The sequence below is a fragment of the Harpegnathos saltator genome, unplaced genomic scaffold (genome assembly GCF_003227715.2).
Source record: "Harpegnathos saltator strain DR-91 unplaced genomic scaffold, Hsal_v8.6 scaffold59, whole genome shotgun sequence".
Lineage (NCBI taxonomy): Eukaryota > Metazoa > Arthropoda > Insecta > Hymenoptera > Formicidae > Harpegnathos > Harpegnathos saltator.
In genome coordinates this window covers 126757-139266 of record NW_020230415.1, presented here as the reverse complement: position 1 = coordinate 139266, position 12510 = coordinate 126757, and the positions used below count along the sequence as shown (strand labels likewise).

Below are 12510 nucleotides of genomic sequence, written 5' to 3'. Positions count from 1 at the left end.
CCGAACGTTGTCGTGCTGCAAAATTACTTTGTCGTGTTTCTCCTCGTGTATTGCGGCCGTTTTTCCTTGCTTTTAAACGTTTGGCAACTGTTGTGTGATCAACTCCTAATGATTCTGCAAGTTCATTTTGCGTCTGACATGGGTCTTTATCCAGTAATGCTTCCAATTCTTCGTCTTCAAACTTTTTCGGTGCGCCAGAGCGTTCTTTATCTTCAACATCAAAATATTTTTAAAGCGTCTAAACCAATCTCTGCATGTTGTTTCCGACAGAGCATGGTCGCCGTAAAGGCGCGATATTAGTGTGAGATATTTTTCGAAGAAGAATTCAGTTTGGCGACGGGCATAACCTAGTGGAAGAACTAATATAACCTCAAACGTCAAATTCACGTAACGTCACTTCACGTCCCGTCGCGTCTCGTTACGTAAAGTTCATCGTAATCCTGCCCTTAGTCTCCATAAGAATTTTTTTTGAAAAGCTAATGCAGTAAAATTCCCCGCAAATACTCTTTTTTTGGCACGAAATTCGACATGTTTAACTATGAAACATGACTGAAAAAATATATTGTCTAGGCTTCGGCGGAATAACATATACTGTCACTTCGAGCCTAATGGTGGAGCTTTACGATGAAGTTGGCTGTAGCATTGCCCGATGGAAAAAACTAAGATAACACCATCTGTCGGGAAACAGCGAGAACTTATTTAAGTCCGCAATAGATATCTGTAGATAAAAATAGATAAATATTTTCCTAAAGCAATTATCTAAACTTTCAGCATTAGCAATTAAACAAAGCATGATTATTAGAGAAATAATTGATATTCCATTAGAATTATTTTTGGTAACATTTAAAAATAAATAAGTATAAAATATAAACATTTTAAATTTACGAGACATTTTATAAATTTATTAAAGATTTATTATAAAGAATTTAAATATTTTTAAATTATGTTATGCTCGTTCTTTTTCTATTCATACATCACGAATATAAGTAACTATTTATATATTATATGTACAAAGTACAAAACAAAATTACAAGTATAAACGATTATTTAACTAAAGCCAGCGGCACACGGTGCTTGTTTTCGTGCTGGATTGCTTGCTGGATGAAAATACTGCGTTCTGATTGGTGCATTTCCATTCCTCTTCGGAAATGTACCAATCAGAACGCAGTATTTTCATCCAGTAAAGCCAGCGGCACGAAAACAAGCATCGTGTGCCGTTGGCTTTAGGCCCGGTTCCAAAACTTACTGTAAACGAAGTTTAACTCGTCAACCCTAGTTTAGACGAAAAATTGCGTTCCACAACTGCCTTAAACCATGGTTAACGTTGATTTCTCACAGTTAAAGTTAAACCCAAAACTTTGGGCGTTCAATGAATTTAAACGAAGTTTAACACTGCAGTACCATCAATTTGAGAAAAAAATTTATCACTCCCGGTTTTGGAGTTCAGTTGACAAATATTTTGAACGTTTGAACACCAAAGAGATATGGCTTTAGAATACATATTATCTTCATCTAAAGATGAAGATTTTGAAAACCTAATTTATCGACGGACAAGAAATATAAGAATAAGACGACCATCATATTTGAAAGAATTTGATAATGTCGATTTTCATGCACGATTTAGATTATCAAAAGAATCTGTTATTGCAGTTCTAGCAGAAATCGAGCATGAAATTCTCATAAATAGAACAGTAAGTATATAAATTTAATTTAAAATATTGGGTTTTTTGCTTCGATAGATTATGTTCTAAAACAGAGTATAAAACTATATATAAAAGTCAATTATTATATGATAAATGCAATCAAATCAATAATATAAACTAATTGATTATTATTAACACTGGACTTCCACCTTTTAATGAATTAATACTTATATACAAATACAGCAAATGTTAATGTTGGTTAGTGTTTACTTCATACGAAACAGATATATTGTTCTCTACTAGATGTCATAGCATCCAACTTATTTCAATTTTCCCTCTTTTCACTATTAGCAACAACCAATCATACTTCTATGTTTGAAAAGAAAGAGAAGTCTTTGACAGTTTCTTCATACAGACTATGGCCGGTATTCATAGTCGGATCTTATATTTAAGACCGTCTTAAGTTTATCTTCAAACTCTGTACAAAGTATTTTATTAGCTATACAGTATCTGAAAGTGAACTTAAGACGGTCTTAAATATAAGACCTGACAATGAATACCAGCCTATGGCCCATATTCAAAATGCGCTAACATATACGCTGACATATACGCTTCTAAATACGCGAGATGTAGGTGCGCTTGTCAGCGCTCGTATGCAGAACGCAAGAACAGAGCACTATTACCTAAAGACGACAACCAATAAGAGTGCGTTTCCGAGCAGTATGTAGCTATTGGTTCTTTTCATATCGCGTAATGTGGATGTGTCAAGAGTACGAGATGCGCGTCATCCAGCGATGTTCAAATGTCTGTTGACGATTTTTGCGAAGTGGAGTGTTCTGATATATTGTCAAATTGTGTATAAGTAAGTTTATTTATTATATTAATTTACATTTCATTCTTATAATTTTGTTACATTGCTTATTTATTATTCATTCCTTGCTCTTAATAACGGATAATTTTAATAAATATACATGTTCGTATCTTTATAGATGAGTGACAAGAGAAGGGAAAATTTTTCTGCCGAAGAAAATAAAACAATAATTGATTTAAATTATTATTATTATTTAAATTATTATTATTATTTCTTTAAATGTGACAGGAGCTGTTAGTGCGCTTATACATGGCCCTGACCACTTTTATCGCGCGCTGCTAAGATATCGATATGTTAACGTGCTGTTACGACTTATTCGTGGTTCTGAATAGGGATTTTGCTCTAAACACGCGTGATTATCGATATGTCCTAACAAAACGCTGCTATCATCGCGTTGAGAATATGCGCGCTAATAATTAAGAGCGCTAACATCTCGACTTGTTAGCGCGCTAATATCTTTGTTAGCGCGTTCTGAATATGGGCCTATAGGTTTAAGTAAACTACAGTTAAAAACATGATGTGGAACGCGATATAAGTTTAACCATGCCGTTAAATGTAACGTCAGTCCAGATAATCACGGTTTAAACTTGATTTTGTGGAACTGGGCCTTAGACTTGAACCGCTTTTAAAGCCAATGGCACACGGTGCTTATTTTTGTACTGGATTGCTCGCTGGATGAAAATACTGCGTTCTGATTGGTGCATTTCCATCCATCTTCGGAAATGCACCAATCAAAACGCAGTATTTTCCAGCAAGCAATCCAGCACGAAAACAAGCACCGTGTGCCGCTGGCTTTAAACGACGTCGCAATATATGCAAACCAATAGGGAGTTTTTGCAATACCGTTTCTCAGATACGATAAACGTAAGTCGTGAACGTCATTTGCTTAGAAATAACGTCACAATGTACGCGACCAATAACGTTCACGTTTACCGTATTTGAGAGACGGTATTGCAAAAATTCTCTAATAAATATTCAAAACTTAGGAAGTACATTAGACGTATCTGGAATTTTAATATTTATTTAATAAATATTATTAAATATAATCTAGAATTTTATATATATATATATTTTTTTTTTAATTAGAGGAAATACAATTAAAACGAACAGACTTAAGCCGAAAGCGATTAGGTTGCCAACCACTGTTGCGACACATCCAGTAGCATCCAGTAGAAGGCTGCAAGATATTCACAGTAAAACGTGGAGGAAATTACGCTGAGACATTGACGCAGCAATGGTCGCGTAATCCACTCACGTTTTCGGTCACGTTCACGCGCAGAGATTGCGAGCTCTTCAAGAGACGTGCGCGAGGATGTCGCGTTCAAAGAGCGAGAAGAACGGTAACGGTGGTAAGTGCGAGGTTAGTGTGTGGACACGTGCAATCACAGCCAACTCTGAATGGCCCGATAAGGTAAACATAACTTCGAATTTTAACCTACAACTATTTGCCGCTGTAATATTCCACCGACATACACAAATCTTAGATGCAAATGCTATCTTCTCGATGAGGATTTCTATGATTTGTCATATTTTGATGTAGTGAAAATTTTCATTTCTTAAATTATTCACGCAATGACTCAATGAAATTAAAAATTTTCTGAATGTATACACTACGATATGGTACACGAGGGATACAACGAAACCCAATGACAGCGTGAAATTAATCAGTTGATATCGTTTATCTCGTGTTTTCCAGGAAGAATTTCTTGATGTGATATATTGGGCGAGACAGGCGATCGGCATTATCGTCGGTATAGGATGGGGCCTTATACCTTTGAAAGGTTTTCTAGCTTTATTGTTGTAAGTATAAAATATATAGCAGTGCGACAATCTTTTCTCTTGGCTTATAAACTCATCGCTAAATTTGCACACATTCTCAAAATGATATCATCAAATGTTTCCATTTCAGATTTGTATTAGTCAATGCAGGAATTACATATTTATACTTTAGTAGTTTCCAACAAATCGATGAGGAGGAATTTGGTGGTGTGTGGGAACTGACAAAGGAAGGATTTATGACTTCCTTTGCTGGATTTCTGGTAAGGAATTACAGTGTACAACAATTTAAATCTTCCTCGAATGGGCTTCTAGTAACATTTTTATGTCTGTGTCACTAGGTGACATGGATCATTATATACTCTGGACTGCATTTCGACTGATTTACGTGCTTTATCCGACGTTTGTTATGCCGCTGCCTACGGATTCGTACATTGGCTCGGATCCATGTTTCACACATGCAAAGAATGTTCGACTGCCTCCTAATGCTCAGCAGTGAATTTTTGGATTCCCCCATGAGTGATGACGTACTGCGTCCCGCTGACTGTCCCTTATCGAAATTATAAGTCGTTTCGCGTGATATGCGCGCCTTGCGAACCTGGTCGACGCTCACTCGCAGCTTTGAACCTGGTCTTGAGTTTGCTCCGAGTTCGAGACTAATTGTTAAAGGCATAATTAAACGCTCGTTATCCCGGCACGATTCAGTCGATCCGTAATTAATTTGTGATTCATTTACAATTACGATATTCAACAGCATCCCGTCGACAATTTGGATTTCCTTCGCGAAAGAAGCTGTTTTGTTGTTAAAAGGTAACTTGGTGAGTCGCGTGTACGCTCCGCCGATGATCTTTTTTGTAATGTGTTCGGTGGACGAAGAGCGTACGAAGGAGAATACGGAAGGCGCGCGATTTACTGCCTCGTTCCTTCGACAGGAGACGAATGAAACGAATGGCAGGGAGGATGCTACAAGAAATTGCCGCGTACGATCAATCGATTTTATCACGAACTGTTTTTGCACGATCTCGCTGTTGGATTAGACGAGCGACAAGCGGCATGCGACGCGATATCAGTTCCGTACATCTCTGAATATTTCATTGAATAAAGAAATTTGTGATAAAAAAAGAGATATGGCGATTAGTTGACCATCTTGGTTATCCTCTCATACTTTTGTTATTATTATTATTTAGAATTATTATTTAGATAGTAGAGCCAACACATTTTATCTTAACTACGAGGAAGCAGTGAAATAATTTACCGTCATCGATATATACGATATAATACCGCGTCTCTCATGAATTCACGTATGAAACGTAAGCAATAGCATGTAACGCGTCGAATATATAGCCAATAAGGACTCAACGAAACGAGCCATCGGATATAAGCATCGATAATTGTATTTAACGTATTTATGATTCAAATTTTCGTCGAGCATCGAAAAAGGTGTTAAGAATCGCATTGACATATATTTTAGACATCATTCGCGAGTTATAACTATGCATTTATATCCTGATAAGATTGCGCTTGCTGATAAAATGTCATAGTCGATGTCCAAGGGTCGAGCGGAACAATCAGCCTCGCGTGTACTGGAATCCTCTGGGCTGGCAAATTTTTAACAAAATACTTCTTCGGGGTTTGATCAAAGGTTAATTCTAAACCATCTTGAAGTCTGAGGTCTTAATCTTTTTATTTCATCCGATCATTAAGCGTTTGCGTCCTCGCGCCCGTACCTGTTTGTACTTTGACATTATTTGCTCGCATTGGCTTTTATCCTGATAATGAAGTTGATAGTGATGAAAGATGATGGCGAACAACAACGGTATCTCAGCATGTGCGCTCAGCAGCGACCGCTCGAGAACATACAAATCGACCGCTTTGTCTTCCGGCGTGGAATCCAGCCGAGTCAGTCCGAAGTCTATCATTACGAATCGGGTATTGGCTGTAAAACAAAATGGTGAATATCAAGATGTGATAAAGTGACGGAAATATAGTAAAATAAGTAAATAAGTAAAATATAGTAAATTGGCTGGCACGGTATCGTGCCTTGATCGTACAGTAAACATCGAAATTGAATAACGTGTGAATCTATATACTGTAAATTGATAATTTATCTTAGATACATATTAGATATATCATAGATCATGCTATATGATGAATACAATTGATATATAATATACAAGGTACAATAGGTGCATAAAAGTATACAGATACGCGATGAATGTGAAAGTTCGTTTCAAGTTTCATTGTACGATGACTGAAAGTTTCCGCGTTCCGTTGTACACGTGATTCAGTGCGTGACATTGTCCCTTACGGCGTCAGTGTTTACCGTATCTCGAGAGACACATGGTGCAAGAAGTTCGTTACCTTCAGACTCATTACTGTCGGATCGCTCGATCGGGCCATTCCTGAGCAGTATATTCGACGTGGTCAGGTCGCCGTGAATGATATGCTTGGAATGCAGTTTAGCTATGAGTGCGCCCAATCCACGTCCGATGAATTCCAACACGTAACTCCCCGTCTCCCCCGAAATATGTTTGTCTATGAAGTCCTTCAGCACTGTTGCGTCCTCTATGTATTCCATGTAAATTCTGCGTCGCTCCAAGTCCACTAGGTACAGAGCCGGTGTCGGCACTCCTTGCAACCAAAACGGAACAAGTTAAAGAGATAATTCCCGAAATTATCCCGAGGACTCGATCGAGGAGTTTCTATAAATCGAAAGGAGCAAAGGGAAGCCGACCGTTTCTAGGAAAAAGCGTTCAACCTTCCGTTTCTTCAATTTTAAGTTCTGCTTTTGTCGACTTGAAAGAAAAAATCCAATCGTCGATCAAGCCTTTATCAAGCCACTCGACGTAAATCAACACGTTGAAGAGCAAAGTAGAAGAGAAAAAGAAATAAACAAACGAAACAACAAGCGAGCGGTGAGCTTAAATGTTACCATGCGCGCGCATCGACCTGCAACATGCGTTTTCGACTGCATTCGCGGATTTATTTACCCGCGGACTTGGCGCGTACAATGGCACGAGCCTCGGCTCTGATGCGATCCGCAGTGAGATGCGTGTCCAGTTCCGGGTGTCGGTAATTCTTCACGAATCTCTCCTTCAGCAGGCACGTCCTGCCCAAGTAAACGCCTTTGTAGAGACGCGCCTCTGCGCCTTGCGCTATCAATTCCATGTCTCGCATTATAACTCGCGAGATAACGATAGGCGGAATACGCGCGCGAACCTGGAAAACTGAAAGAAATCGCATATCAGTATTTAATAATGTCAATACAATTTGCATTCGCGACATCCGCAAAATAACCTCCAGAGTTTCCGCAGAGCGAGACGATTACCCTTTGTCTCCGGGCAAAATATCAAGGATAAGGATCCTCCGCGTTACTTGCGAATACCGGATCTCGAAAGATTCGCAGCGAGGCGAGAACAACGATACTATTCGGATTTCGCGAGTGTACCGATGGAAGTTGTCGCTTATCCTTGACGAGCGTTAAGGACGAGAATAAATTCTTCAAGACAACAAGAATTTCTTTCGTTTCACTCGAGACGAAACGTTAAAGGGGTGCGGCTAGGCTACCAAGGCTCATGATAAAATGGGAATCCTACATTGTTACGAATGTTACGTAAATCCTATCGATAAAACGCTATTGCTGAGATTTGCGCAACATTCGCGACGACGCGTGTTCGCAAATATCGCGTTTGCCGATACAGTTCGCACGCATAAACAATAACGATTATAATTACAATAGTGATGTATTAATACTGTCTCTAATATAATATAATATCAATAATTCTCAGTACATGTCGCCCTCAAGTATGCTTCTATAAGCAAACCCGAGATATTCGTTCGCTTAGGTCGAAAAGTCGACGAGATATTTCGCGTCAGAAGACCGAGACTTGTGACGAGCGAGAGATGGGGACGTGCCAAAAGTCCTTCGGGGTGATCGCAAATGCTAGGAAAGACAAGCAAGATACATATTCGAACAACAAACGCTCGAACAATATCGTGTTCGTAGACAGGTCCCGTTAAACGTATCCACGCTTTATCGCACAGCTCGCACGAACGAGCGACGCAAGAGCGAGTCTCGTCGCTGTTCGGACGAACCGAAATATCTCGGCAGGGCGAGACGAAAGCGAAATACGTCGAAAACGAGGGCGAATAAACTCCAGGAAACGATCGCGAGAGGGCGATCGCCTAGAGGAGAACGTGGCGAGTAGCGAAGCGAGGGCGATCGAATCCTACGTTATCGCGAACCCCGGGGTGTTACGTGCGCATGTCCGAGTAATTGGACGCGCAAATATCGCACGATCGCTGATCTCGCTGAAACGAATACGCACATACGTGTACATGTATATACATGTAGCACATAGCCTCACAAGAGAATGACAAAAGACGCTAGTAGTGAGCGAGCGAATGAACGAACGCGAGCAGGCGAGCAAGCAAGCGAATGAGCGAATGAGCGAATGAATGAACGGGCGAGCGAACGCGACGCGTCTGCTCCGTCGTTCCTTTTTCTCTTTCTCTGCTCGGGCCCGTCCGGAGATTCGCTTGCGCGAGGCGAAACGTGCTACTAAGGGCCAGGGCGAGGGACGCGGGCGAGAGCGAGGGCGAGGGCGAGGGCGAGGAGGTAAGGTACTCGGGAGAGTGCGGCTGCTAGCGCTAGCGAGGCGAGACGAGGGCGAAACGCGAATCGATCGTTACCTCGCCGGCGTCCTGCGCGCTAATCGCTATCCCGGCGCTAGTATTCGCCCGTACTTTGTCGCCGTCGGTCCGCCGACGCGAGGACGTGCAGCGCGAGATTATCCTTTTTTTTCTTTTTCGTCTCCTCGCCGCGTCTAGTATCGCGCGCGCGTCCCCCCGCGGTGGTTGGCGAGCGGTCGGCGGCACCGCAGCGGAAGTATGAGGGACGAGGTGAAGATGGACGCGAATCGCCTGATCGCCGAGGTGTACAAGCGACCGGCGCTGTGGAATCAGAGGCACATCTCCTATCACAATCGCGAGGTGACCAACCGCGTCTGGATGGAGATCGCGGCGATATTCAATCTCCCCAGTACGTGGTCCCCCCGTGTCCTTAGCACGCCGTACGGCGAGCGGACGCTCGCACGCGTGACGCGATGCGGCGCGCCTCGACGCGACGCGACGCAACACGCCGCCCAGGCGCCGCGTCCTTCGCCCATGCGTCGACCGCCGCGGCAAGTCGCGCGCGGTTTCTCCTCCGGCGTGGCGGCGAGCAGGCATCGACGACGGCTGCTCGAAGAAATAGCCGCGACCGATAGGAACCGATCGGGTCCTGATGCGACCTGCGAAGTCGACGACTGTTTTTAGCAAGTCAGTCGTGATTTTGTGTGAAAATTTCGCACGCGACCGGGTCCGTCGTTCGAGAGGGAATATATTCGTGGAATTTCTCTTCTCCTCCGGGAGAACTGGAAACGCGTCCATGCGTTGGTACAAAGACGCTTCACCTTGATCTCGTTTTGTCCGAGCTCCCACGCGCGCAGACGGTTGAAACGGCGCCTCCTCGCGCGCGCGCCCGCGCCCGCGAACGCGAACGCGCCCGCGTGCGCACGTGGCTCCGCGAAATGAGGAGGAACTGCGTGCGGAGAGACAGTATTCTACGGAGAATATTGCCTCTTCCGGTAAATAAAATTGACAGGTACATCGGAAAGTGTTACAGATTCGCGTGACGTTTTATCGCGTGTCACAATTATTTTCTCTTACTGTATACGAGGTTGGCCATTCGACAGTGATCCCCAGTGCGATTCGAACATTTGCTTCGACACGACTCGATCGAAAAGGCGCACTACGTGGAAGATACTACGCGCTATCGAATTTTGTAATCGAAAGCGTCAATCAGGCGTCTTCGAAGCGGAAAAACTCGAATGGACAACCTTGTATCTCTCGTCTCCTCTATCGAGACACATCGTTAATTACACTCGAATGTCGCATGTTTCACGACAAGACTATATCGTTCCTGCTTGTTGGTCTGTCGAAAAGCGTTCGTCTGCTCACGGCAGAAGACCCAACGCGATAACACAATGCGTGGTACATTTAACTTAACCTCACTTTGAGCGCGAGTGAGTGTGAACTCGCTCCCGTCGACGACATATTTCGCGTGGAGATACAATTATTGAGAATGCTTCCTACCTGCGCTACCTCGGTCGCACGGAAACGCACGTTCTAATCTCTGATCGAAATTCGACCACAAATTTCGGATACACGCACGCACATACGCACTGTTCGCTCGCTCGAGGCCGCATGCGCGAGATACGCGCGTGCGAGTGCAGTCGATATCTCGCTGAGTCGCTGAGTATTATATTTAATTCAAGGAAAACTCTCATCAGATTCCAATTAAACTATTGTCAACGGCAATTTCTTCAGCCATGTAACTTGTCGTTAGACAGTAATTAATAAACCAATAATTCTATGTGTATGTTCAAAACAAACAATACTTGACTCTACACTAACAATTTTAGATCTCCAACTTGTAAAAGAGAACAGGAGAATGTTCTGCTTTAACAACAGAATTATATTTTATTTACTTTATTCTTTTGTCGAATGTCAAATCTGTCGAATGAATTACTCAACTGATATACAAATGATGGTTAACTTAATCAGATTTTAATAAAAATCATTCTGAGTATATAATTTCCATGCGACTCGCGAAACCATCGTAAAAGAATATAAATTCAAAATATACAATTGAAAATAAATAAAAATACAATTCTATTTTTTACGCATGAGATTCTACATCACTACACACGGATCTATCTGCGCTGTATTTTTTCAATGATGAATTTCGTCGATTCAAACTGACCATATAGACGCGTGTAATGATGTTCGTCGCGACTCCTGCGACTAAAATTAAAGTATTCATGCGCACTAATACATCGTATCAACGTTTCAGTAACATTCACAATATATATTTCATCGCACAGACTCGCGCGCGTGTCTCGCTCTCGAGAAATGTCACAAACTGCCGTTGCGCTTACATGCAAGCGTCCTATCGCGATCTGCTTGCAGAGCCGATGCTGAAAGCCAAGTGGAAAGGCCTACGCGACACATTTCGCGCGGAGTTGAAGAAGGACCAGGTGTACCGTAAGAGCAAGTTCCACCGTAATCGGCCGGTATGGATCCACTTCAAGAGCCTGCAGTTCCTCAAGGAGCAGATGCTGCCACGGCCGCCGATTTGGGAGCGCAGTGTCGCCAAGACTGAGGATGACCTGCAGCCGTGCAAGAGCGAAACGGAAAACGGCGCGTTGGTGATGCACGGCGGCCTCAACAGTGGTCTTGACGATCGCGACGCGATCGCCGATCATTTGCTATCTATGGCCGGTCATGACAACGGCCATCATCAGCTGAAGTTGGACAGCGACGGTCGGCGCCTCGTCGACGTGAAGCGCGAGCCCGAGGAAAGCTTCGACAACCTTGAGTTCCAGAGTGTCGCCGATAACCTGGCGGATAACGAGATGATGCTGCAAAACATCTCGCCTGAACAGGTGTTGATGAGCGAAAGTGACGGTGCCGTCGGCCTGACCGGTGTGGATCCACTCGAGGGCAACCGCTTCGACGACAACTACTACTTCCTCATGAGCCTGTTACCGCACATCAGGACCTTGCCGGCGGATCGCAGGATGCTGCTGCGCATGCAGATGCAAGAGCTCGTTTACAAGGAGGTCTACAAGAAGGCTGCCGATAGCGAGCAGACGGCGAAGACTTAACTCGAGTCGTGCGAGCGACTCGCCGTCGTCGGCCGTCTTTCGGCGTCAACTCGCGAGATTTCTTGTTCCCTCGAGGAGTAAGGAGTCCTGATTTGATACGTGTATAAACGAACGACCCTTAGTCCTCGAGGATTGACTGTATGATTCTTAGAAGACACGCAGTGTATTTTTGATTCTCTCCGTACGAGAACGATCGGTGAAAATAAAAGAGAGATAGTTACCTTTTGTTAGAGAGCGATGTTGAAGAAGATACGAGGGAGAAAGAGAGAAAGCAGTTGAGAGTGCCAGTAGAATTCGAAGAATAGTGTCAGCACAAAGTAGACGACCGGCGAGAATTCACACATAGTGCTCCCGAATGAATCCAGAAAAAGAAGCGGACAGTTCTACCTTTCTTCGACGAAATAAGACGAGCCTTTCCGAGTAAGATCCGTTTTTGCCGCGAATTCTCTTCGAATGTCGATTCCGACGTGGTACGAAAGCACCTTCCGCTATCAGCGCAGATCTCGCAGGT

The 12510-nt window shown here is 43.1% G+C and overlaps 3 protein-coding genes across 9 annotated transcripts; 2 read left to right on the top strand and 1 right to left on the bottom strand.

Annotated features, from left to right (window-relative positions):
- Window positions 1–3640: 3640 nt before the first annotated feature.
- Window positions 3641–4747, top strand: LOC105183849 (uncharacterized protein C20orf24 homolog). Its single transcript, XM_011142252.3, has 4 exons — window positions 3641–3925; window positions 4211–4314; window positions 4424–4553; window positions 4632–4747. Exons 1-4 carry the CDS (start codon window positions 3827–3829, stop codon window positions 4671–4673), a joined length of 375 nt encoding a protein of 124 aa, XP_011140554.1. The 5' UTR covers window positions 3641–3826; the 3' UTR covers window positions 4674–4747.
- A 698-nt stretch (window positions 4748–5445) lies between these two features.
- Window positions 5446–11368, bottom strand: Prpk (TP53 regulating kinase). 4 transcript variants are annotated; one of them, XM_025304147.1, is made up of 4 exons: window positions 11271–11368; window positions 7281–7517; window positions 6652–6921; window positions 5446–6226 (listed from the first exon to the last, which is right to left on the bottom strand). In XM_025304147.1, the coding sequence occupies exons 1-4, from the start codon at window positions 11341–11343 to the stop codon at window positions 5979–5981; spliced, it is 828 nt and encodes a 275-aa protein (XP_025159932.1). In that variant the 5' UTR covers window positions 11344–11368; the 3' UTR covers window positions 5446–5978. The 4 variants fall into 4 exon arrangements, with proteins under 4 accessions (XP_025159932.1, XP_025159933.1, XP_011140553.1 ...); XM_025304148.1 differs by lacking the exon at window positions 11271–11368 and adding an exon at window positions 8983–9042 and having other exon boundaries at window positions 5483–6226; XM_011142251.3 differs by lacking the exon at window positions 11271–11368 and adding an exon at window positions 7588–8022 and having other exon boundaries at window positions 5484–6226.
- Window positions 8625–12227, top strand: LOC109503929 (uncharacterized). 4 transcript variants are annotated; one of them, XM_025304143.1, is made up of 2 exons: window positions 8625–8908; window positions 11302–12227. In XM_025304143.1, the coding sequence occupies exons 1-2, from the start codon at window positions 8749–8751 to the stop codon at window positions 11997–11999; spliced, it is 858 nt and encodes a 285-aa protein (XP_025159928.1). In that variant the 5' UTR covers window positions 8625–8748; the 3' UTR covers window positions 12000–12227. The 4 variants fall into 4 exon arrangements, with proteins under 4 accessions (XP_025159928.1, XP_025159929.1, XP_025159931.1 ...); XM_025304144.1 differs by lacking the exon at window positions 8625–8908 and adding an exon at window positions 9109–9331; XM_025304146.1 differs by lacking the exon at window positions 8625–8908 and adding an exon at window positions 9482–9609.
- The last annotated feature ends 283 nt before the right edge of the window (window positions 12228–12510 follow it).

What these genes read in the sequence shown, in the direction of transcription:
- LOC105183849 (XM_011142252.3), top strand. Translation starts at nt 3,827, where the DNA reads ATGTCGCGTTCAAAGAGCGAGAAGAACGGTAACGGTGGTAAGTGCGAG. An exon ending in ACTCTGAATGGCCCGATAAG is followed by an intron (nt 3,926 to 4,210) that starts GTAAACATAACT and finishes CGTGTTTTCCAG; the next exon opens with GAAGAATTTCTTGATGTGAT. An exon ending in GGTTTTCTAGCTTTATTGTT is followed by an intron (nt 4,315 to 4,423) that starts GTAAGTATAAAA and finishes TTTCCATTTCAG; the next exon opens with ATTTGTATTAGTCAATGCAG.
- LOC109503929 (XM_025304143.1), top strand. Translation starts at nt 8,749, where the DNA reads ATGAACGGGCGAGCGAACGCGACGCGTCTGCTCCGTCGTTCCTTTTTC. An exon ending in GCGAGGGCGAGGGCGAGGAG is followed by an intron (nt 8,909 to 11,301) that starts GTAAGGTACTCG and finishes ATCTGCTTGCAG; the next exon opens with AGCCGATGCTGAAAGCCAAG.
- Prpk (XM_025304147.1), bottom strand. Translation starts at nt 11,343, where the DNA reads ATGTGTCGCGTAGGCCTTTCCACTTGGCTTTCAGCATCGGCTCTGCAA. An exon ending in TCGCGATAGGACGCTTGCAT is followed by an intron (nt 7,518 to 11,270) that starts GTAAGCGCAACG and finishes GATTTCTTTCAG; the next exon opens with TTTTCCAGGTTCGCGCGCGT. An exon ending in TGTACGCGCCAAGTCCGCGG is followed by an intron (nt 6,922 to 7,280) that starts GTAAATAAATCC and finishes TTTGGTTGCAAG; the next exon opens with GAGTGCCGACACCGGCTCTG.